A 25,860-nucleotide genomic window follows, 5' to 3' on the forward strand; every position below is an offset into this window, starting at 1 on the left:
GTATTTATGTTGCTCTCTATTACTAGGTATGTGTCAGGGAACTGCCATCAGGGCCGGAGGAAGAGAGCGGGCTCCAGAGAGATTCCAGAGAGCGTCCCGGGATGGGGAGAGGCAGCCCATCTTCTGGGGAAGGGAATCAGCGTAGCACCAGTGGAGAAGGGGGGCAGATGGGGGAATCGGCGAGGCGGTCCCATGACTCCTTGCCGGGGACCAGCGGGGAGAGTAAGGGTCCTCCACTGCCCACACCCTCCTTGCGCAGAAGGCTTCCGCGCAGGGAGAGTAGGCGGAGACTAGGCGTCAAAGAGCTTCTTTGCTGGAAGAAGTTCAAGAAACACCCACTGATGGATTCTGCCAGTGATTGAGACAGCCACGGGCGAGTGGCTGTCTGGACAGAAAAGGTTCACTCAGGCAACTCAGCCAGGTACGGCGCCGGTTTACGCACAAGCAACCCCTAGAACCATTACAGTATGATTGCAGTTTATTTCCAAGAATGGTAAAACACATTTTCCCAAAAACATTGGAAGTTTCATTTTGAAAGCTTCTTTGGCAATGGACCTCTTGAGAAAGTTGGGCCCACATGGACACCTCCCCACATGTGGTTCAGCTACTGCCTTTACACTTCTGATGTAGGAATGGATCAGTCTTTTTTCAGTGTGTATTTGTAAATCTGTTCTATCCTGTCTCAGCCCCAATCTGTTTTAAACACACACACACACACACACACACTACAGTTCACAGTATTTTGGTATGCATTTTCCCCAAAGCACATGGGGTTTGTATGCATTTAAACAAAAATACGCATTCTTGTATGCATGTGTGTTGAGCGTGTTTGTAGAATCTAAATGAATCAGCCCAAGATTTATTTATTTTTAATGAAACCCTTGTTTGTTTATTTTGCCAGACTTACAAAAAATGGCAGAGTTGCTCTCCTGTTTGCATGGTATTGCCTGTGGCCATACTGTCGCAAACAAGCCGAATGCCATCTTGCGGTTTATGTTCTCAGTGAGACTTTTTATGAAATGTCTTTTTAAAACTATCAGTTATACGCCAGTATAATGGAACTGATCGTGTGATGACTTTGCTATGGGAATTGTGACTCACAGCCTCATTAGAACAGGAAGCCTGCCAAGTGTAAGGATACACAAATTTGTCATGCCCATGTTTTATATTTTTAGGTGCAGACTTAAAACATCTCAAAGCACGCGTGCACACACACACACACACACACACACACACACACACATACACAGATGTGAAGTGGCTCCAGAAGGTAAAGAATCATGAAAGAAACAAAGGATAAAGCAATAGTTTTAGAGGGACTTCCCTGGGAAGAGGCACTCACAAATGCTGTTTTAGTCATAGGAATCTGGTTTAATGAATTGGTTACCAAGTCAAAATCATCCAAAGGACTTCTACTGTGAAAATTATTTTGGGGTTCATCACTGAGGAAGGCAGAAGATCTGCTGTGAACATGCAGGATATAATTGTAAATAGCCTATTTTTCAAAATGCCATACTTAAGGCTTTATTGAAACCACCCTATGTACACTATGTGCATGCATATTTTTGGTTTTGAATCAGGCACATGGAATACTTCTGCCTTTAACTCATCTGCAAGGTTTGCAGGAAAATTGCTGCATGCCTGAGGGAACATGTTGCAATTAGAGTTGATCAGAATTGCAGTTTGTGGAAAGAAACATAAATAGAGGGTGACATTTTAGGAGTTTTGTGGCGGAAAGCACATCAGTAAACACAAAGGATATAGAGAAAGAGAGCTGAGCAATGCAGTCATTTCCTAGGCAAGCGCTATGTCTTTGCTATTAATTGATAAAGCACAGAAACATCAGAGTCTTCTCCCCTGTTCATTGATGTCAGTGCCAGAAGTTCCAGTTGTCTACCTGTCATCTAGGTTGGGCCCTAACTTTGGGACTACAGTGGTACCTCGAGTTACAAATGCCTCAGGTTACAAATGCCTCAGGTTACAAACTCTGCTAACCTGGAAGAGTTACCTTGAGTTGAGAACTTTGCCCCAGGATGAGAACGGAAATCATGTGCTGGCGGTGCAGTGGCAGCAAGAGGACCCATTAGCAAAAGCACACTTCTAGTTAAGAACAGTTTCAGGTTAAGAACGGACCTCTGGAACGAATTAAGTTCGTAACTAGAGGTACCACTGTACGTTAATTTTTATTTTTTATAACTGTTACAGAAATTAGCAGCCCTTTGAGTGGGTCCACAGAAGCATGATTTGCAGACTAATTTTCACACCATAGTGTTCATTCGTAAGGTATGCCAACAGTTGTCATACTGTGCAGACATGTCACAGATGACTTTTCAGTCACAGCACTCCATTGTATTTAAGAAGTGCATTTTCCTCTAATGCAAGCCATGCCCATCAACAAATAATGAAACCCGGCATGTGTTAAATGTGTTGTTGTTTTTGTTTAGTCGTTTAGTCGTGTCCGACTCTTTGTGACCCCATGAATCAGAGCATGCCGGGCACTCCTGTCTTCCACTGCCTCCCTCAGTTTGGTCAAACTCATGCTGGTAGTTTTGAGAACACTGTCCAGCCATCTCATCCTCTGTCATCCCCTTCTCCTTGTGCCCCCAATCTTTCCCAACATCAGGGTCTTTTCCAGGGAGTCTTCTCTTCACATGAGGTGGCCAAAGTATTGGAGCCTCAGCTTCACAATCTGTCCTTCCAGTGAGCACTCAGGGCTGATTTCCTTCAGAATGGATACGTTTGATCTTCTTGCAGTCCATGGGACTCTCAAGAGTCTCCCCCAGCACCATAATTCAAAAGCATCAATTCTTCGGCAATCAGCCTTCTCTATGGTCCAGCTCTCACTTCCATACATCACTACTGGGAAAACCATAGCTTTAACTATACGGACCTTTGTTGGCAAGGTGATGTCTCTGCTTTTTAAGATGCTGTCTAGGTTTGTCATTGCTTTTCTCCCAAGAAGCAGGCGTTAAATGTATCACTTGGTAATTACCAGGTAAACTGATTGTCTGCCGATGGCCTCCTCTCTGAAAATCAGACACTAGGTATTCTTGCTTTCCACAAGATATTATTAGCATGTTGTGGATCGGGAAGGAATTCTTGTGTAAACAGATTTCCTGGTGATTATGGGGTTTTTTGTCTTAAGGAAAGATAAAAGCTCCAGAACCTCCAGGCATCTGCTTATATAAAAATTCCTTCCCAAGCCACAATGTGGCAATATTTCCCTTGAGGCTGAGAGCAAGAACGTTCAGTTGGTGTATAAACCAAGTGCACTGGAATAGACAGGGCCAGTTTGTCTATAGAGAAAGTAGAATATTTGATTGAACTCTCGGCCTGTAGGCAGAGCTGTGTGATCATTTGCTGGTGCCCCATGTGCTATAACACTGTCCCCAAGTGCTGCTCTTTTAGTCTCACATTAGCAATATGCAATGACTTCTCTGCTGAGTGTGTTGGCCTTGTCTGTGAACTCACATAGGTGTTGCAATATAGGTGCTACACCCTGGTAACAGACTCTAATTTTATTTTATTTATTAAATTTATATAAATGCACCGTGTCTTTTAATTATATAGGATAGTCTGCAAATGGTGCTTTGGATTAAGGCAAAATCCTGCTTTTGCTCTTCTGAGTTGATGTAGTCGCTGACCATGTTGCAAAATCCTATCTTGGGAGTTATGTGATTCTGTGGATTTTGTGCTCAATATGTAGAAACTTAGTATTTTTTTATTTTATTTTTAAATGGAATTCATGCAAGAAAATGGAATGTTTTTACAAGTTACATTGAGAGGTCAGAGGGTGAGGGGTGACTGGCAAGATGCTTATTCAGTGCATTAGTCTAACACAAATACTTCCTGAAGTATGAAATGCTTTGATCTGCATAAGCATGTACCATATGTGTGCAGCTGTGATCCGTGTTTCCCAACCACTGGAAGGTTAGTGAAAGGTAGAATACAGGTCTTAAGTCTGTGTTCAATTTCTGCTTTTATATTCAGCAGTTCATAATTTTATGTAATACTGGAGCTGTTTGAATACTATGCACAAGGGCTGAGTGATAACAGATTTTTTTGTGGTTTGATTCAGTGTTGTTTGGGTGGATTTAAAATACTCAGGGCTGCAGGCTGAGAAGAAAAAGGGTTTTAATTAAGGCTATGTGACTTCAAAATACCCGATGCTACATTAAAAGTTTGGGAAGCTTTTCAAAATGTGAAGTTCTGTGTAGCTCCTTTAAGATAAATGTTTAAGCAGTTGTGTCACAGGATAGCTGCCGCAAAATTGCAACAGAGACCGGGAACAACCTTTTATTGGTGGAGAGCATAGATTTTAAGTAGGCATGCTGCCATGTGGTTGATTCTGTACTAAGAGTATTTCCATGGGCAGCGGGGGGCGGGGAGATGGATTTGGCTGATCACACCGTAAAAGAAAAATTGGGCTGTTGGTTGTCAGAAAATTGATGACAGGCCACAGTTTTTAAAAGAATTTATCTGAAATCACAACCCTGAATGTTTGCACCTGCAAAACCGACTAATATTTTTTCCATTGACTGTATAACATCAAGTTTTAGGGAAATTCACCAATGCAGTGGTTGGCATTTACTATCCTAAGCATCTATGAGCTTAAAGGTTTTAGGTTTCTGCTGAAAAGAACAATCCCATCTTGAATTCCCACCCCCACCCCCTAACATTTAACATAATGTAACATATTGTGTTATAAGTCACTTGGAGACATTGGGTAGCAATCAACTAGCAAGTCTAATACAATAGTAATAATAATTAAATAATAATTAACAACAGACTTAACCTTCCTGTTTCCTCATATTTCTGCATCCCCACCATCAGCAGCCAGTAATGTGGAGCTGGGGCAGGGCAGCGTTTTAGTGTCAGCCTTTTGTTGAGCATCACATCTCATTTCTACCCTTATGGGCACTCCACATTCTACTGAGCCTTTGCCTACACAGCAGTTAAAGCCCATGCAGACGTGAGTTGTTTTCTGATATGGGTACACAAAATTTGACAGCCCCTTTCTGTACTGGCTATCCCATCTGTGTGCCTTCAGCAGAAAATAACAAGTCACGATACATGCATAACAAAATTGTTTTCCTAAGTGAAAATTTATCTCCACTTAGGAAAAAGTGATGCATGGCATGGCAATAAAATTCAGCTGTTGGAAGACTCTGACCCTGGAATCAGTTTTATCTTTGTGAATAATTTTGTGGAACAAACATAAGAGCAGTCACACTGGGTCATGTTAATGGATTATCTCACCCCAAATCCATTCTTCGACCAGTGACAATATCTGGATGCTTCAATCATGACATTTAATGAGGGTGGTCACTCTTTACTTCAAACAACCTTTCTGAGAAATAGCCTGTGTTTTCTGCCTAACAACCATTGATATGCTTATCTTAAATACATCTGTTTAGCCCGTTTTGGAACTCTGTTATCCTTTTGGCCACTTTTTGTTCTGTGGATGGATTCTTTTGAGAATCCAGCCTTGAAAACTCCATTCCAGAGCTGCAGAACATATGGCTATTTTCATTCATTACTGGATATGTTTCTCTAGGCATGTTATTTTAAAATAATTTATTTTCGGTATAATGGTTTTGGTTTGGAGCTCCTTCTCATTTCATTTTTCTTTCTCTTGCATGTTGTTATTTTTTAACAAGCTTCTGCTGGGTATGGCAGGCTCTACGGACGAAACGCTTCAGGAAGCAGCAGCTGGTTGCATAGCAAACATCCGAAGGCTGGCTCTAGCTACAGAGAAAGCAAAGTACGGCTGAAACTCCAAACACAGTTTTCACCACGTCCTCTGAACTTTCCTTTTTAGTACTGCAGCCTGCAAGCTCAGAGTGGGCAGACACTGGATTAGAATGCCTCAGAAATGTGCATTTGGGTTATTTTTACGGCTGATTTACATCTGATCAGAATTAACACAAGAAGTAGATATGGAACAAAATTTGGAAAAATCCTTTTTTAATTTAATTTACCATACTATTTTTTCAGTCCCTCTTTTAGTCCTTTTTTTTTTTTACTTTTTCTAAAGTTGCACCAGAAGTTATCGAAAAAATGTAACTTTAAGAACATTGTCTCTCCACATCTCTGTGTGTGTGTGTGCGTGCGTGTGATGGGCATATAATAAAGATATTTTCCCTTACTGTGTGTGGTTGTAGCCTCATTCCTGGGCGTCTTGAGCAATTCTTTTCTTGCTAAACCTGTCTAATCATTCTGTCATTATGGCTTTGCTTGTTTGAGTACTTACAAATCTCCAGAGAGGACGGCATACACCACATGCCCCAGCTTCACATCTGGAAATGCACAAGTACTTCAAACAGACGGAATTGTCCACATGCTTCCAAGACTTCCCCAAATATCACTTTAGTTCTAGCAGCGCTAAAGAAATCACTTAATTGGATTAGAGTCACGTTATGAACATGATTAGAAGATCAAGTGTTAAAACTCCCAACTAGATTCACTAAATGAGAATAATACAACAAACAAGTATTTTAGGCTTTCCCATTGGAACTCTCTCGTCGTCATTTCCCTCTTTTGACTCAAAGCCCATCTACAAATGCACCCTGTGCTTTTACCACTCTATCATGGCTTCCCCCCCCAAAGAATCATGGGAAGCAGAGAGAATCTTTAGAATTCTTTCTTGAAAATCCCTAGTTCTCCCCACAGTTTCCAGAATTGATTCAGGTGAGTGGTTGTTAGATACTTTCAGTCTGTGTTGTAGATATGCCCCAAGTCTATGTTCCTGATATGGCGCCTGTTGATGTAGGACAGGGACTGTGCTATTTTTATTCATTTGTAAGCCTCTCTGGGAGCAATCTGCATCGCCATGGACACTGAGAGCCCCAGTAGGCAGTAGCTTTATCCTACATATTGCATGGGATAATAAACCAAAAATAACCTTATAAAGCAATCTCTGCTGATTCCATTTTTATTTTTTTCATAAACTAAAACATTCTTTTTGGATTGTTATCAGAATACTTACAGGATTCTGCACTCCTTTCCAGGGCCGGCCCTACCATTTCACGGGGTGAGGCAGCCCACCTCAGATTGCAGATCTTGGGAGTACCTTTAAGGGGACAGAGTTCATTACTCAGTTTATTATTTGACTATCATCAGTGGGGACACCATTTTTATTTTCTGTCTAATGGCATCAAAACGTCTTGAAGCAGTTCTGTCCTCTGATTTTTCTTTAAGTGTATTTTTCAAATCTAAATTCTAGTTGGCAGGTGGTTGGCAACATTCATTTTGTTCTCAAGAGTTGAGGCTTTCAGAATGCGTTTGGTATCTTTTCCAATTTGCTTGGGTCAGTTTCTTGGTGAGTGTAAATCAACAAAACCCCAGTAGATGTCAAAACCACTAAGCCTTCTTTCATTAAGAAGCTGGGGTGGGGGTGGGGGATATCTTTACCATTCACAAAACCATTCTCCTAGGGAAATACTATAGCACTTTAGGAAGAGAGTTAACAGAGAGGACTTTCCCTCCTTTGAACTGAAGAGAAATACTCGAGCTTTCACCACAAATGTCTGTCAGCAGACAAGAAAGCCTTTCTTTTATCACTTCCTGCTTGTATGATTTATTACTTGATGACAGACACTCATTATCAACTAATCAATTGTCCCAGGATGCTCAAATAGGCACTGAAATGTGAGCTTTATATTCATTTCCCCTTAAAGTTCAAGCGTATGAAAATATGTTATGACCCACTTACACACTGTTTTATCTTTCTCTTGTTAAGGAAATATCAGATGTGTATGTATACTAACCATTTTAACATTTCATCTTTCTTTATCTCAGGAAATATGGTCCTTGAATAGAAATTCAGACATCCTCACGGGCATGTGGTAGGTTTAAAAGCACTAGTATGTGTAAGTGATCTTTAAAAAAAAAAATACAAGCAGCAGTAAACAAACTGGTTTCCTCTTATCTTTTTTTAATGACTGCACAGTTATCAAAATGATAGGTATCTGCCAATGGGTATCACAACAATGATGGCTGATTCTCACATGCCTGCACATCACACCTCATTGCTTCATTACTGTATCATGGCTAAACACGTGAACAGGAGCGGACTTTGGTTTTTCAGATTTCAGTGGCGCCCTACGTGAGGCCAAAATTCCCCAATCCACCTCTTGGTTTCCATTTTGTTCAGTTCACTACGTCATAGTTGCAGTACCCTGATCCAGTGCAGCAGAGCTGGATGGGCTGCCCTAAACTCGCCTCTGATGTGAACTGTGTCCATTGATCTTGAGTGTTGGGTGAGGTGAGAGGAAATGAATTAAAAGCTCTGCCTGTGGTACTTCATATGTGATTCACAAATCAATCTGTGTAATGAGGTCATTTATGGAGGTTTGCCTTAGGGTAGCCCCCATAAGAGGTGCGGGAAGACGAGAGAGAGAGAGAGAGAGGCCTCCTTCGTTGTCCCACCTTTAATATTCCTCTCTCCTGGAGACCTACTGTGTTATTTTCCCTGTTCCGGCTAAGACATTTTTTGTTTCACAAAGCCTTTTAAAAAGCTACTACTCAAATGCTGCTCTTAAATTGATGTTTCATTATTATTATTTAGATAGATAGATTCTTTATTGTCATTACACAAGTGCAACATTGCACAAGTGCAACGAAATTGGATGCCATCCCTTAAAAACAACAAAAGCAAAACAACAACAACAACCAAACAAACCACATTCCAGCCACACCCACACCCACACCCATCAAACTCCCAGGTCACACTATCGAGTTACAGCATTTAAAAAGGCCACAGCTCTTGGATAGAAACTATTTTTCAGTCTATTTGTCCTTGACTTGATGTTTCTATATCTCCTGCCAGAAGGCAGTAGTGCAAACAGACTGTATCCCGGGTGAGATGCATCCTGCAGGATGTTGTTTGCTTTCCTAAGACAACGGGAACCGTACAGTTCTTCCAAAGATGGGAGAGGATGACCAATAATCCTTTGGGCTGTGGTTATGACCTTCTGGAGCACCTTCCTCTTCCTAGCTGTACAACTGGAGAACCAGGCACAAATACAGTATGTGAGAATGCTCTCTATGGAGCCTCGGTAGAAGGACACCAGCAGTCTCTCACTCAGATTGTTCTTCTTTAAAAGTCTGAGGAAATAAATTCTCTGCTGGGCCTTCTTCACCAGAGCAGTGGTATTTGCGCTCCAAGTCATGCCCTGATCGATAGTCACTCCCAAAAACCTGAATTCCGCCACCCTCTCCACCCGTTCCCCTTTGATATACAAGGGCTGAATGTCCGCCTTTTTTTTCCTGTAATCCACCACCAATTCCTTGGTCTTAGCCGTATTAAGAGCCAGATTGTTCTCTCCACACCAAACACAAAGCCGCTCCACCTCGTCCCGATAGGCGGACTCATCCCCTCCTGAAATGAGCCCCATTAGTTGCACTATTATTGCAACTAATGCTTTTTTTTAATGGCATTATGTTTTGTAAACTGCCCTGGGAACTTTATATTGCAAGTGTGGCATTGATGAGGCAATTCTTGATATTATAATCATTATCGAGTGATGGGCGCACATGTCCGAACTCAGCCTCGCAAGACCACTAGATCACCGCTTGACATTTCACTAAGCCAAAGTGTGTGTGTGTGTGTGTGTGTGTGTGTGTGTATATGTATGTATGTATGTATTTGTCTATTCCTTGTTTATTCCCCCCTTCCTCTGCCCACACCTTCTGTTCTGTCTGCCTCACTGGCTATTTCTGCTGCTCTTTCTTTCTGGTTCGAGGGTGCTTTCCTACTGCCTTCGCTGTCTGCAGGCATTTCAATTTCCTTGGTTTTTCCACTCCTACCAATATAATCTCCTGAAAAGCGCTCGGCTGGCGCAAACCCTTTTTTCACTTCAATTAAGCTCTTTGTCTTTCAAATAACAGAAATAGTAGTTAGGGTGACATCATGTCACATCTCTTGCCAACCGTGGTGGCAATCCTGAAGCCGCTTGCCCCAGCCCAGCCCAACATTTCTGCACTGGCTGTTTTCATAGTTGACTTCCAAGATTTGGAAAGCAAACTGCTCCCCAGCCGAAAAGCTGCGGTCTCCTTGTCTGTCATCTCTTAAGCTTTTCTGCACACTCCCCTGGATTCGGGAATAGCAGAGCAGGAGAGAGATTGTGTGGCTCAGCCACACTTATGGGCTCAGACAGCCCAACCCCACTCTAGGGCTTTGGTGACCTGCCTTTTACCTTTCAAGGGCCAAACCCTAGGTTAGCCTCATTTACACACATACACACACTTTAAAAAATAACCCCCCAAAAAAACCCCTTGTGGAATTAGGCCAGGAGAATTTTTTGGCCCAAACCTAGCAGACTAACGGGAATCATTTCTGTTGTCATTCCTCCGGCACTGTATAGAATTTCTCACCAAGAAGAAAGATAAAGACTCACCAATTATATTTTACAGCTCTGGCTGGGCTATAATGTTCTGCACCACTCAGCACTGTGCCGTTCTTATCAAGATGCTGAAGGCAGCATACTAGCACTTCTCCTGGAAGGAATCTGCCTGCTCCATTTTAATAGGCTACTCTTAACAAGCAGATCCCCCCCCCAGGTCACCTTCACTTTTTAATCAAACCCTATCTTAAATCTTGATGTATCACAACAGATGCCTATTTTATGTAAGCGAGGGAGCCTTGTGGGTTACGCTCTGTGTTAGTATTTGTTCTAGTTTTACTTCTTTGTTCTGTGCCAGACACCCTTTTGCTCGACAGTTCCTTGCCAGCTCCTGCTGTTATTTTTGGCAACACAGATGTTTTATCCAAATTTACATGAAATACAAGTAACTTGTGTGTTTCATCTTTTCTGTGTGTTTTTTTAAAGACAAAAACAAGAGAAAACAAAGACTGTAGTCAATTGTACAAATCTCCTTCTTCTCCAAAGGTCCCAGGAATCCCGCACATGAGAGTTCTGCATCAGGTAACAGATTTCTTAATGTTAGGTTGTTCCTAGAAGAGCCTTATGAAGAAAGCTTCACACTCAAAGGAAGCATGATGGATGCACGGCGAGAGGAGCAGTTAGTCCATGTGACCTTTTTTTGGGATGGAAAAGCCACCACAAGGTGACCCAATATCTGCATTCAAAAGTGGATTTGTGAAAGCATTTTATTAGGCAAGTTTAGTAAGCAAACACTTTCTGCATCGGATCTGTGTGGGGGGTGGGTCACCCAGTGTGGAAAAAGCTTTGGCCTTCTCAGGCAAGGTCTGCTTGGCACACCAGCTCTGGGAGTGCTATGTTAAGAATAATTGCTTAACTGGCAGTGAAATGGAGAATGCCTATGTGTATTGCTGAAAGGGTTTAACTGGGAGATGTCATTGAAGCTAAAGAGGAGTTTGGATTTGATATCCCGCTTTATACTACCCGAAGGAGTCTCAAAGCGGCTAACATTCTCCTTTCCCTTCCTCCCCCACAACAAACACTCTGTGAGGTGAGTGGGGCTGAGAGACTTCAGAGAAGTGTGACTAGCCCACGGTCACCCAGCAGCTGCATGTGGAGGAGCGGAGATGCGAACCTGGTTCCCCAGATTACGAGACTACCGCTCTTAACCACTACACCACACTGGCTCTCACCAGTGAGAAAAACAATAGGAGCTCTCTAAACTCCTAGGCAGGTTGATAATCAACTGTTATTGTTCTCTGGTAGCTCTGATGAGGTATTTAACTTTAGATCACATGGGAGGCTATTGAATTGCAAGTTCGCCATCTTGGAAGGGTGGTGGGTTGGAGTCTTTGTTCCCAGGCTCGGTGGAAGTAGGATGTAAATAATGAAGTTCTTCAGGAGCACATGGCCTCAGGCTGTGGAGGAGTCTGGGATGGGGAGAGATAGAGTTTTGATCTCAATCCTGTTTAAAGTTCTTTTCAAGAATTTGTTGGATGCATCTTTGATGTTTTTGAAAGTTCTGCCAATTAAGTTGTGAATAAACTGCAGTCAGTAAGCTTTGAATTTGGCCACCGCTGCAATCAGGTAACTCGTGCAAAGGGGGATCCAAGGTATAGATGTGATGGTTGAATCTGCACAGAGTCCTCTGATAGCTGGCTTCTACTGATGTGGTCACTGGCCCATGTGAACCACTAAAGGCATCTTTGCAGGCACCTCATGGCTCCCCTTCAATGGCATAAATTGAGCTCTCCTTGCTATGGTGCTGCCCAGCGGTGGTGGCAACCAAGGATCAAAGCATAGGCCATCCTGCAGGGTAGCCAGTCCCAGTCCTCTGAGGCCATGAGAGTAAATTCAGCAGTACCTTTCCGGCAATGTGTCTTAATTCAGTTTTCTAGAGGAGAAAGTCTGAAAATTCATGGCAGCATGTGCATGTGAGCATTTTTAATTTCCCATCTAGTTTTCCAACCTTGAAAATGTGGAGTCTGGGTCCTGCCTCCTACCGGCTACCTGCCCACCCCCATTTTACAGCAAAAGTCATTTTAATGTTAGAAGTCAGCAAACGGGATGCAAACAACTAGCTCTAAAGTATCATTCAGCTGGCGTGAAAACGATTCACATATATAATGAATGGACCCTCAGGCTGCCACTGCTCCTTCTGCATCTAATAGAAAAATAGTGTACGGCAGAGAATGTGTTCATTGTCCATTTCAATCAGTCCAATATCCTCTTACTTACGAGTTTCCTAAGTTGCTGTTATGGCACTGTTTCCATTTTAATTCCTCAAAGGACAATTCACTTTTGTGTTATCCTCACCCTGTTGGGGAACACAAACATGAGAGGGGAGGGAAATGATGTTTGTAGATATTCTTTCCTAGTATTTACCCAGGAACCTGGCCTCAAACACTTAGGCAGCTTTGAATCACAGAATTAAAGAATTGTAGAGTTGGAAGGGACCCTGAGAGTCATCTAGTTCAACCCCCTGCAATGCAGGAATCTCTAGTAAAAGCATCCATGACAGATGGCCATCCAACCACTGCTTTAAAAGCTCCAAGGAAGTTTGTTAGGGGTAAACTACAGTTCACAATGGATGGATCAAGCAATGGATGGATCAAATGAATGGATCAAACGCATCCATTCTTAAGGAAATTAGCCCTGAGTGCTCACTGGAAGGACAGATCGTGAAGCTGAGGCTCCAATACTTTGGCCACCTCATGAGAAGAGAAGACTCCCTGGAAAAGACCCTGATGTTGCGAAAGATTGAGTGCACAAGGAGAAGGGGATGACAGAGGACGAGACGGTTGGACAGTGTTCTTGAAGCTACCAGCATGAGTTTGACCAAACTGCGGGAGGCAGTGGAAGACAGGAGTGCCTGGCGTGCTCTGGTCCATGGGGTCACGAAGAGTCGGACACAACTAAACAACAACAACAACAGTTCACAAGATTCTATGGGAGGGTGCTTTAAAGGTGTGCTGTATACCAAGTCTAGTTGAGGGAATTGGGTACAGGAAGTTTAGCCTGGTAAAGAAGAGGCTGAGATGAGATATGATAGTCATTTTCAAATATCTAAAGGCCTGTCATATGGAGGATGGAGTAAGCTTGTTTCCTTCTGCTCTGTAGATTAGGACCAGTACCAACGGCTTCAAATCACAAGAAAGGAGATTCCAACTAAACATCAGTAAGAACTTTCTGACAGTAAGAGCTGTTTGACAGTGGAATGGACTCCCTTGGAAGGTGGTGGACTCTCCTTCCTTGGAGCTTTTTTGGGAGATGCCAGGGATTGAACCCGGAATGTGGGCAAAGCAGATGCCGCAACTGAGTTATGGCTCTTTCCCACTGATGGTGGGGCAATGCTGTCCACCAAACCCGAGGACAGCAGGCTAGCTTAGAGTAGGGTTGCCATATTATTACAGAAAGGTTGGCAAAGTTGTTGAGATATTTTTCAGTTCTGCCCAAAGTTGCTGACCCCTTTTTTTTTTTTTCTTTTTTTTTTGCAAAATCGCAAAAATTGAATGTTTTGGAGCTATTTCTGAGGAAACACCATACGTATGGATTTTCCAGGACATTTCCTTCCACTGATTTCTGCCAGGAAGGACACTGCTTGTAGCTGCAGTATTCCGGATATGTCCAGACGCATGGCAACTCTAACCTGAAGGTCACAGGGCTACCTGCTCCCGAGGAGAGCTGTAGCCACTGTCTCTCTGCACCATTCCCCGCTTGCTGCCCCTGTGTCACTCTAGGCTGTTCTGTTTGTTAGGGGTAAACTACAGTTTCATACCTATGGTATGAATGCAACCTATGTGTAGGTATGGTACTCTTATTTATGGAGTGTCATTGTGTTGAAACATCACATACTCATAGTTCTGTTTCATTTCAAAGCATGTTTTGAAATGAAAAAAAAAAGAAGTATTTTGAAATGGGGGGGGGGGGGGACCTGACCTAAAACTTCTAGGACTGCATAAGGAGCAGGTTAGTTGCCTGTTTCTTGAGTTGACTTCAAGGCTCTTAGCTCCATTTGGAATTCCCTAGCATCACCAATAGGTGGCGCTCTCAGTTTCGGTTACCAGGACTGACAGAATATTGCGTTTAAATGAAATGCTATGCAGTTCAGCTCAATAACTGTAGCAGATTTTGAGTACTATTTGAAGAACCACATACTTAAAGTTTGGCATTTTACCTCTTAAGGTTGGTGTTTATGTGCTTTCTACTAGCAAACTGTGTTAGCAGAACACTTCATCAGGTAAGGAGAGATGGGTCTATCAAATCAGCCAGATTTGACTATTTGCTAATTTAGGGGGGGGGGGGGCGAGGCCACTGGCTTTCATAAAACAATCTCTCTCACACAACTTTTAAAAGTGCACTTTCTACACTTTCACCCTTTAATTGCATAGATAATTTTCTTGACTTACACACTAGGGAGATCACAGGGCAAGCATGATCCCAGAACCTGTCTCATCCCTCGCACACCTGTTCTTCCTTTCATTTCAATCAGATGAACTATTAGGCAGAGTGAGGTGGCTGACACAGGGGCAGCAAGCAGTGGATGGGGCAGAGAGACAGTGGCTACAGCTCTCCTCGGGAGCAGGTAGCCCTGTGACCTTCAGGCTAGAGTTGCCATATGTCTGGACATATCTGGAATACTGCAGCTACAAGCTTATGAATCTCTGAAAGTCACAAAATATGCACTCTTAATGGATTCTCTTGAAAACCTAAAACCAAATAAACATAAGTCTTATAAGTCTCTTTATTTGGTTTTATGTTTTCAAGAGAATCCATTAAGAGTGCATATTTTGTGACTTTCAGAGATTCACAAGTTTTCTGTTTATGTGATTTCATATATTATAGAAAGAGTGTATATTGATACTGTATCATTGTATTTGGTCATCGTGTTGCCTTGGATATTACTAACTTTTGTTTGCAACACAGGGGTTAAATTGTTTGGTTATAAGCAGTGTCCTGGCAGAAATCGGCGGAAGGAAATGTCCTGGAAAATCCAGACGTATGGCGTTTCCTCAGAAATAGCTCCAAAACATTCCATTTTTGCGATTTTGCAAAAAAAAAAAGCTCAGCAACTTTGGGCAGAACTAAAAAAAATCTCAACAACTTTGCCAACTTTTCTGTCCGGATTTTCACTTTCTGAAACATGGCAACCCTACTCTAAGCTAGCCTGCTGTCCTTGGGCTTGGTGGACAACATTGCCCCACCATCAGTGGGAAAGAGCCATAGCTCAGTTGCGAACATCTGCTTTGCCCACATTCTGGGTTCAATCCCTGGACTCCCAAGCAGGGTTGGGAGGGTCCTCTGCCTGAAACCCTGGAGTGCTGCTACCAGTCAGTGTAGACAATACCGAGCTATATGGACCAATGGTCTTACTAAGGCAGCTCCCTGTTTTCAGCATTGAAGTAAGATTAGCTGTCATTCTGGTCAGCTTCTGTGTGTGGAATGAGGAAAGGGACGCCATCTTGTTCTTTGCCTCAAGCAACCAAACATCACCCTGCACGCTCTGAGGGAATATTTTTTCCTGAGTTACTGTAAACCCCTCAGTAAAAGTAGAGTTGGGTGTGTGTGAAAGTTATCTCTCATTGGAACAAGTAGACCTTGGCAACTTTTGAATCCAAGTGGTTCTTCTTTAAGCATTGATCTACCAAACATAGGGGTTACATAGGTACTTCCTTGCACACTAGACCGGCGCAACCTCATATTTTGGCCTTGATCTGTGTGGCACACTTGCCAAGTGGACTCGCCACCGCTAGGCCACATAATGCCCAATTCATCAGGTGAAAGAGTTCATTAAATATCACCAGTGCTTTATATGGGAAGAGAGGTATGAATGAAAACCAAAGCAAAGAGGAAAGCCAAACAAACCGCAGGAAATGAGGGAAAGATGGCAAGCAGAAGGCAGTATGTCAAAGAGATGGAATACCATGCAACACCAGGAAACTAGTGCCATACATCAATGACATCAGCCGGCAACTGTCTCCAGCACAGCAGCCCTCAACTGAGCCCTTAACAGACTCCTCTCTTCTTTACCAGGATCAGAGCGTTCGTTCGCAAAGCCCTCTCAGAACAAAGTTGAAATATCAAGAAGGAAGTATTGATTTCAGAGTCTCGGCAATTTGGACTTTGTGAGGCATGAACGAGAAAGATGCCTAGTTCCTTTCCCCAAAGGGCACCTGAGTGGCTGGGGGAGAGGCAGCGTGGTCTATTCAGCGAGAGTCCTGAGGGCGGTAGAGAGAGGCCTAGAGATTTCGGCCCCGGGAACTGAGGTTCTTCACACCTGCCATACGGGATTTATTTTATTTTTACTTTTAATATCGCTTTCTCACATAAATGTGCCGAAACATTCCACAACAGGAAAAAAAAGCATATCAACGCATCCTTACAGGAAAGATTCTCTGTCTGAAATTCTGGAGAAACTGTGTATTAAAAAATAAAGCTAAAGAATGCAGCTTTTTTTGTTAGCTAGATGTTATCTTCAAACTAAGCCGTTCTCACCATTCTGTTAGCATTGTTGTTAAATCTAATTATGGTCCTCCAGTTTATTTTTAAAAATTAGTTGTTGATGTGATGAGGAAAGTATTTACTCCTTTGAGACTTCATGCTATCCCCACAGTATATTTAGAAGGGAGATACTCTGGAATACCTGCAAGTTAAAATTCTGGACAGAGAAATGTGGGAGATATTGTTCACTATGCAGTGTATTGTTTCATGCCTATTTCCTCTGGGGATAGGTTTCTGGAAGAGATTCTTGAGACGGTTTTATTTTATTTTTTTACTTACTGGATGATGGTTGGTACATCTGTATATCTGTGGTAACCAATGGCTTGTAGCAAATTAATCTGACTGAATCTGCTGTAAGGCTAATAGCATTATCTCTGTAATAACCAATCTGGCTAGCAACAAGAGGGAAATAAGTACATATTTAAGGATTGCATCACTAATGACAGAATGCTTATAAAACTGATTCATTGCTCTTTTCAGTCAGTAATAGCATTACACAGTTTGCAAAGCCCCCCTAACCTCAATATTTGGAAGCATTTACAGATCTTGTCTCTGTTTTAAACAGCAAATCCCAAGGAAACACAATCTCGTTTTGAAAAATGCTCTATCTGACATCTGAATCCACTCAAATAATAATGTTTCTTGGTAATTTGTTATCTCATCCGATTACAAAATCTCCATCTTCTTTTAGTCTTTAACTCCTTGTTGCACTCATCTTTTTTTCTCTCCTATAATTTTACATTATCTTTCTGTACTCTGAAGCACCTTTCATTCATCCCAACAGGGGCTGTGCAGGTGGATTCATCGTGAACTTTGATTTTGGGTCTATTGCAATAGGTTTGACCTCCCTTCCGAAACTTCATCTTCAACCCTTTCCATTTAAACATGACCTCAGCACACACAGCTGATATTTGAGTATGGATTGCTTTCTGCTAACCTCTTGTAGATTCTGAAGAAGCAGCTGCTTGTTGTCATCTTTCCCCCCGCCGCTTGGGGAGAGGATGAAGCATGGCTGGACCAGAGTTAGGAGCCAGCTCTCTAGCTAAGAGCAGCTGATTTACGTTTCAGAAGTTTGGGGTAAGGAGCCTTAATTAAAAACACAAAGCCTTGCATTCTGTATCCCATGCTGAATGTTAAACAAGCTCTGAAAATAGAAACAGGAGTTAACCTTGTTTTCATTAACAACTTTTTTTCCTCCAGATTCTGATCTAAGGAATGGAATATGGAAAGTGTGTGTGTGTGTGTGTGTGTGTGTGTGTGTAAGAAAGAATGAGATATTTTACATGTGATTCTTTGGTAGACCTCACTACATGAAAGGCATGGATGGTGCTGCTTTGGTGCCAAGATCTCCTGTTCTTCTGTCGGTGTCTTTGGCAGGGCTTTCCCCACAGAGTACATCCCCATCCCCACCCCAAACAGCCTTGCTTTCCAAAAGTTGGATTTTTCTTTTCATTTCTTAGTTTTTCCAGCCAGGCAGTGAGATGGTTCAATTTAATTTGTTCCCCGTCTGTACAGCTTGTCTACCAAGTGTGGCAGCAGGGTTCTATTTCCCAATTCAGTCTCAGAGATGCAATCTAGGTGGCAGGATTTATTTCTTTTGAAACCATGAATAGAGAGACAAAGGCTGCCAGTACATAGAGCTCTGTCTTGGCTTTTATAACGAGGAGACAGTATAGTTTAAGAACGTAACAATTGCCCAATTGGCTCAGTCCAAAGATTGTTCCAGCACAGCACCCTTGCTTTGGCAGAAGCAAGCAACCAAGATACCCCACAGATGCTCACAAGTTGTGCAAGATGCTGATAGCCATTCCTTGTTCTTTGTCTCCAGCATTTGGTAATCAGAGATACTGCACCTGCTTCTGGAGGTTCCATTCTTGCCTGTTACGTTTCATAGTTATTGATCTATTCACTATGAATCTGTCTGATCACAACAAAATTTCACATGAGACAGGATGATTAACTATGCATCACACAAGGAAATTCTACAGCCATAAACCAGCTCTTTGGCCGAGTTCATTCTGGTACTATTCTTGTGGTTTTAGCAGAAGCGATTTTAACCACCAAGGTAGGGAGGTGCAGGTCTCAGGTAACCCACTGTTGTTTTTAAATGAAGGGCACTTTATGTTCATTTTTCCTCTGAGAATCCACCCAGTTCATTTACTTAAAAATAGGACAGAACAAAAGAGAACATTTTTTGTGGTGGCCTTAAACAACTTGCATGCATCCTCAGGGTAAACCCACTGTTCAGAGCTGGATGCTGTTGCAACAAATATGGCTGGCCGTTTGGTGTTGTGGTGGTCAAGGAGGCAACTGTCCATACAGTGTTGTTGTGGATTGCACTCTAGATTAAATACATCATAGAAATGGAGAGCAGAATGACGTAACTCCTTTTACGATGGAGTATCAATGGCTACTGGCTGTGATGGTTGTGTTTCGTCTCCGCTGCCAGAGGCATTATGCTAGTTGCTGGGAATCCCAGGTGGGCAGTGCTGCTGGTCTCAGGACCTGCTGACCAGTGTCCCACGGACATCTGGTTGGCCTCTGTGAGAACAGAAGTGCTGGACTTGATGGGCCACTGGCTTGATTCAGGATGTCCTCATGTCCTTCGGAAAACAGTCATCACACAAAAAGGCAATAAACTTTGGCATTTGGAAAAGAAATCCATCATTTCCCGCAAGGGAAATGGATCCATGTGGATAATGTGTTGACTCATATCCTATCCCTTGCCCTCTCATACCCTGATAGATGGGTCTGGTGCAGATGGGGATGTGCACCCCCAGCCACGGCCACTGCCGCATGCAACAAAGTGCAACTAGATTGAACTGGAACTAGTGTCTGCTGAGAAAGTATTCAAGCAGCGTGTTCCCAAGATGTCTAACACCAGGCTTTCAGAGCGGCTGCTAACCAACTGCATCGGTCAGCGTCAGCATGGTCCATAGCATCAATCAGTGGCACGTTAGACACCTTGTTTAGCTAATGTCACATTCCGGTTGTGCTCCTATCTGTATGTGTTATTTGCCCTTCACTTTGAGCCACGGCCTCAAGCTATAGCCTGTATTTGGCACTCTTGTATCTGACAAGAGTCCTATGATCTTCTGTCCTGGACCTCACTTTCCTAACTTCTGCTTACTGCAGCACATTTGTAAGGTTATAGAACATAGCGTTGAAATACCTGACTACTGCCAACAAGCCCTAAGGTATTAATTAGGATTGAAAGTAATAATAGACCAATAACTGAGATATTGGCAGAGGAGAGACTGTGTGGGAAGAAGAGGCAAATGTACATTATGTACCTTGTTAAATATATTACAGTCAACTTGTGCGTGGTGGGGTTTTTTTTTTTTGAATGCGGCATTTGTCCTAAATAAGCCCTTAAAAAGCCAGTTATTGTTTAATGTAATATTTCTCTCTTTGCAACATTTATAGAGTCAGACTTAAAGAGTTTCCTCTCATTTAAGAAAAAAATCAGGCTTAGAAAGTCCAGACTGTGGGCTGGACCTTGATGAAGTTAGGTGCACTTAATTCCCATTCAGATGGATGGGACATTTTGGTCATGATTAAGTCCCATTGATTTCAATGGGTACTAAATCCAACCAACTTAGTTCAGCCTTATATGGTTTTGCATGGGAAATGTTAAACATTTACTAAGTTGCTGGGCACTGTCCAGACGAGGTTCTCTTCTGTTGACAGAGAATAAATCTGCAATTCTAAATTTAGGCCATATGTACTCAGAAGCAAGTTCCATTGAATTCAATGGCGCATACTCCCAGGTAAGTGGCATTAGGATTGTGGTGCAATGCTATGAATGTATATTCAGAAGTGAAACCCCATTGCGTCCAGTATATAGGGTTGAAGCCTGAATCTCACTGAACTCAGCAGCACTTATTTCTGAACATGCATGCTTTAAGATAGTGCTCTAAGTTCTGCAACTGGGAAAACTCAGCTTTAAGCCAAAGGAGCAATTCTACACACTCTCTCTCTCTCTATATATATATATATGGTTGCACAATTTGTCAAAAGCACCTATTGGCATGTGTTGATGCCATCACTAGCAAAGAACACACACAATTCCGTTTCCCACTTCCCAGCCTAGCACTACTTTGTGCCATTTTTAGAATTTATTATTATTATTTTATCTTTAATCAAAATGTACACTAACAATACTATGTAAATATAAATAGTACTGTATAAATATTTGAGATCATGTAGTTCTCCAGTGAGTATACAATCTATATCACACTGAAACATTTCCCTCTTTTTTTTCAGGACAGAGCAAAGTTGGCATAGATGGATTGGTTAACCTTCTCCAGCCATGTGTTTATTTTACATTTAAACACCAACAACCACCTGCTTTTCAATATTAACTTGCAATCTTATTTACAATACTTAATACATAAAACAACAACCAAACCCAATAAAACAACAGAATAAATGAGGTAAAACCAGTCAGCAACAATTTATCAAATTATGTCTTCCAAAGCATAACAATACAATCCTATCCTATATTTACTCAGATGTGAACCACAAAGAATTCTGTGGTGCTTATTCTTGGATAAGCTGAGTATACAACTGCAGTTTCAATTAATTATATAAGTGATTCTCCCCCTTAAGTTTCTGCAAAACTGCTACAGCTGCTGGTGTTGGGGCCATTTTCCAAGATTGCAGACTACTAAGAAAGCTGCATGTGTTAATTGGCTTACTAGGGTTTTCTGGGCTGTCAATGACTTTTTTTTGTAAATGGTCACAGATAATAATGTAATTATCACTATCTGTACTTTTCTGCATTTCATCTTCTTTTGACTGCACTGTTTATGACACCCAAACATACATGCCCAGCTCCTGCAACTCAGCACAACGCTTCATCATAGCTGTCAACTTTTCCCTTTTCTTGCAAGGAATCCTATTCGGAATAAGGGAATTTCCCTTAAAAAAAAGGGAGCAGTTGACAGCTATGCATTTCATGCATCAGGTGAAGTGGGCTGCAGTTCATAAAAGTTTGCCGTAATAAAGTGATGAAGTATTTAAGGTGACCCAAGAAGTTTTGTTGCTAAAGTATCCAGGCACAGGCTTCAGCAAAATTAGTGCACCGTGCGTCCTCAGCACAGACCATACCCTGGGGCAATATTTCTTATCTTGATGAGGGCAGGAACATATGTTTGCAGTGCTCCTTTGGAGCAGCACTGAATTGTATGTAAGCTTAGAATTTAAATGTGGGAGTGAGGCAATAACTGTGCCTTTGAAATCCACTTGCTGCCTGATCCTGTGGAGCACACGTAAGTCTACACAGAACTGCAACTTGTTCTCTACCTTACTTTGTTAGGTGGTATGAAGCATGGTGAAATTGTTCTTCAGGTGATAAATGCTTTATTAGCATTCAATTTAGTGTTGATGCAAAGAATGGTCATCCTTTGCCTGGGGCTAACAAGTACTTCTAATAAACTTAACAGAAACTTTTAAAGCACATTTTGAAATATGTTTAGCATATTTGTTCAGTTAGGCTCTTCTCTCTTCCCCCACCCCAAATGCCCTTTTGTGTATCCTCCTTTTGAACCTCAAGTAATTCCTGTTATATATTGCACATGTATAATAGGCTATGTTGCTGCCTAAAACAACCGTAGCTCAAAATACACATGGACTTGATGGATTCATTTAGAAGTCTGCCCTTCCCTGGGTGTTCTCTGAGCAGGTTACATATCATAAAAACGAAATGAAACAGTAGAGCGTATCAGCAGCTTCTAAAACCCTTTAAAATACAAGCCAGCATTAACTTAACAAAACAGTCCTGCTTCAGGCACAAACACAACCGCAGCAATACAGGATATGACTGACATATCGCTTACAAGAGATTAAATCCCTTCCAAGCACTTGTCAAAAAGTCTTCAGCTGCCAATGGAAAAGCATCAGTTTCAGGCACACCTGCGGGGATGTAGATTGATCTTTGTAGCATAAATAGATACAATTCATTAGGGTTTACAAAAAAAGAAGAAGTTGTGCATCAAGTTATGTATCAAGAAGTGATTGGCTAATGGGAAAGCAAAAGAGTATGGGGGAAGAAAAGTGCAGAATCGTGATTATTCTTTTAAGACTTGGGAGTCACCTGCACAGAAGCAGACATAATTCCCCCAAGCATCTAGAAGTGATTTTCTCTTTCTCCAGCTTCTTCCAAGGAAGCAACAAGACCACGGAGGCTGTGGACCCTATGCAAACATTTAACTGGGAGGAAGTCTCATCGAGCATCCTGGCAATCACTTCTGAACATGTTTAGGATGGCGGTGTCGGTGACAAGGGCTTCTCCCTGGCAACGCCACCCCCATCCAGATACTGCTCCTGTATATTCAGAGCTTAGTCCCAGCATATCTTACACAAATGTGGAGACCTGGGATAGTCACTTTACAAACCGAAGCATGTTTACTCAGAAGTAAATCCGGGTGAGCACGATGGATTTAGACTGCAATTATATACATGGGGCATTTAACTTACTTCTCACTGGATCTGCAACCTCTGAGCATCAGACAGGAATAGAGGTCTCCAGGCTTCTTCGAGCCCTCTGGTTTTCCTCGAAGACAATGGTGACCTTGACTTGCTTCTTACGCCCCGGGTTCTTCTTAGGGCCTTCAGGTGCATCTTGGAGCAGATGAAGGCAGGCCGAGCCTGGCTCCGCGCCTCCCCCCTCCCCTCGCCGTCCCCTTGACAGACACCGCCGCGGGCTTCCCAAGCCGGAGCTGCCCGGGAAGCTGGATACGGCAGGGGGAGGATGTTCGCAGGCTGAGCTGGCCAGAGGGGAAACATGAGAAGGCGCGGCTATTCACGTTCCGGGGCCCGGCAGCTCCTGCCTGGGCAATAAAGGCGAGCGGCGGCCGCGGTCAGAGCTTGTGGTTCAGGAGCTCTCAGGGGCTGCTGCGCGCGCTGAAAACGGGCGGCGGGAGCGGGGATGGGAGAAGGAGCGGCCGGGCAAGCGAGGAAGCGAGGAAAGAGGCAGCCCGGACCCACCTCACCACCAGCAGCAGCAGCAGCGACCCTCAGCCGCAGGCGCCAGGTACAGCCATGGGACCCTGGCAGGGGGGGAAGGTGCGCGCGCGTCATTTGTCTGACTGAACCCGACCAAACCAAAGGACGCCGGAGGCCGGGGGGGTGGTGGTTTGACCTCTCCACCTTCCCACACTCGCTCGCGCAAGGCCAACCGCCACCGCCACTGCCCCGGATACAGAGTCGTGCCCTCCTGCCCCCGCTCCTTGGTCGCGCTCCCTTCTACTCCCCTGCCTTTTGGGTCCTTAGTGGTTTTGCCCCTTTGTAAAAAGCGCCGCCGCGAGAGGGCAGCGTGCAGTTGCCCCGCGCAGGGGCGGCGGGAGCGGGCGAAGCGCTGTCGGCGCTGAGGAGCCCAGAGGGAACGCGCGCCCGCGTAACTGCGGCCCGCGACGCCTATGCTGGGCACGCGCGAAGGTAACTAGGGCGTTTTAAACTGGGTTGAAATGGCATAATTCGGCGGGAAGGAGGAGGTGCGGCCGCTTAAAGCGATTTGAAAAGAGAGAGGGACTCTCTCCGTGGTGTGTTTGAAGCGGCCCCGGAATGGTTTTGGTTTTCGTGTGGAGCCTGTTCAAGAGCGCTGGCGTTCCTGTTCCCAGACGCGCATCCTTCTCATTGGAGACCTTGCCAGGTGTCTGGTGAAAAGCGACCCATGTCATTCGGGGCGAGTCCGCTTTGCGCCGCCCTGGGCTTCCGGGGCCTCTGCCAGCCAAGAGCGGCGCTCGCTTGTTTGTCCCGCTTTGGCCGACGGCGGCGCTGCGTGGACGGTCGCCTGCTGTCCTGCGGCGCCGGAGGAGCGGATGGGACCGGCCTGCCGATGGCGCCCCAGCGGCTTCTGCGGAGCGACGACCTTTGCGGGAAGCCGGTCTCGCTGCGGGCAGCCCGGGGTGCAGGCGCGCTGATCCTTTCCGAGTCCCCGGGAATCTGGGGCACTGGAGTTCGAGTTGGGCGCGCCTGTGGGTTTGCAAAAGCCATAAACTAGGACACGCGTTGCAGGCACCGACGTGTTGTGTGTTAACGAGGAATTGGAGACGTCTGGCTGTTGCTGCTGCTGCTGCTGCTGCTGCTGACGCTGACGCTGGTTCAAGGACCTGCTCCGCTCCGCCTTCCCGCCGCTTTTGGTTCCTATGTTTTTGTAAGAGCTCACTGAGACGCAGTTTAGTGACTGCTTTCCATCACTCTCCTATTATCAGCGTGGTTGAAATAGATTTTTTCTAACATCTGTCCAAAGAGTGGGGATTCTCCCTTTTGACAACTGTGGTCCTTGCCTCGGATTCATACGTGGCCTCTGTCTACACGGCTTGTAACGTGGGAGCCCCCCGCCCCCCTCCTGAGCTAAACCTAAGCGAAGGCGGTGTTGGAAGGGAGGGGCAGGGCGAAACAAGGAGGGAAGAAGGGACCATCTTCCTACAAACGTTAGCAAGGAGCCATCCATACAAAGGGACAATTTCTGCGGTTGGGTGGGATCCAAAAAGGCGGACAGAAAACCCCGCGGAGCAGGATAAAGAGGCGCTTGTAGTGGGCACGCATTGTACACAAAGCCACACGCTCATAGACACGCGTGTCCAGGGGGAGAGTTGGTCCTCAACACGCGCGGACTTGGACTGGAGCCCTGGCGAATCCGGCGGCGCGCGCGTGTGTGCTTAGGATCTGGGCCCTGCTCGTTTTTCATGCGCACTAGTCAAACAAGAGTCTGAACGACATCCTTGCAAATATTGACAGTGGCCCGTCGAGTTAATTTCTCTGGTTACTCGGACGTTTTCGGCCAAGGAAAAGCGGCAGCGCGCTGGCTGCTTGGCGGAGATAGTGGTACTTTCTCTCTCGGGGGATGGGGGGGGGGGAGAGAGGCCGGGAGCAGCCCAAGGAAAAAAAGGGCCCCGATCTTGTTTTTAAAACCGCGCGGAAGGCGGACCCCCCTCCCGGATGGGGAGCCGCTGCTCGTGGTGCAGCT

The 25,860-nt window shown here is 44.0% G+C and overlaps 1 protein-coding gene and 1 long non-coding RNA gene across 2 annotated transcripts in view; both read left to right on the top strand.

The window, feature by feature from the left end:
* Nucleotides 1-25,860, top strand: part of ODAD2 (outer dynein arm docking complex subunit 2) — a 158,807-nt gene that overhangs the window by 71,506 nt on the left and 61,441 nt on the right. Inside the window, exon 20 of the mRNA XM_079947695.1 lies at nt 5,661-5,764. Coding sequence (XP_079803821.1) covers nt 5,661-5,764 — 104 coding nt within the window. The remainder of the gene's footprint in view (nt 1-5,660; nt 5,765-25,860) is intronic.
* LOC307199388 lies at nt 1,241-4,693 on the top strand. Its single transcript, XR_013831959.1, has 2 exons — nt 1,241-2,415; nt 2,966-4,693. It is a non-coding gene; the product is annotated as an uncharacterized lncRNA (long non-coding RNA).

Source organism: Podarcis cretensis (assembly GCF_951804945.1).
Source record: "Podarcis cretensis genome assembly, chromosome: 12".
Taxonomy (NCBI): Eukaryota; Metazoa; Chordata; class Lepidosauria; order Squamata; family Lacertidae; genus Podarcis; species Podarcis cretensis.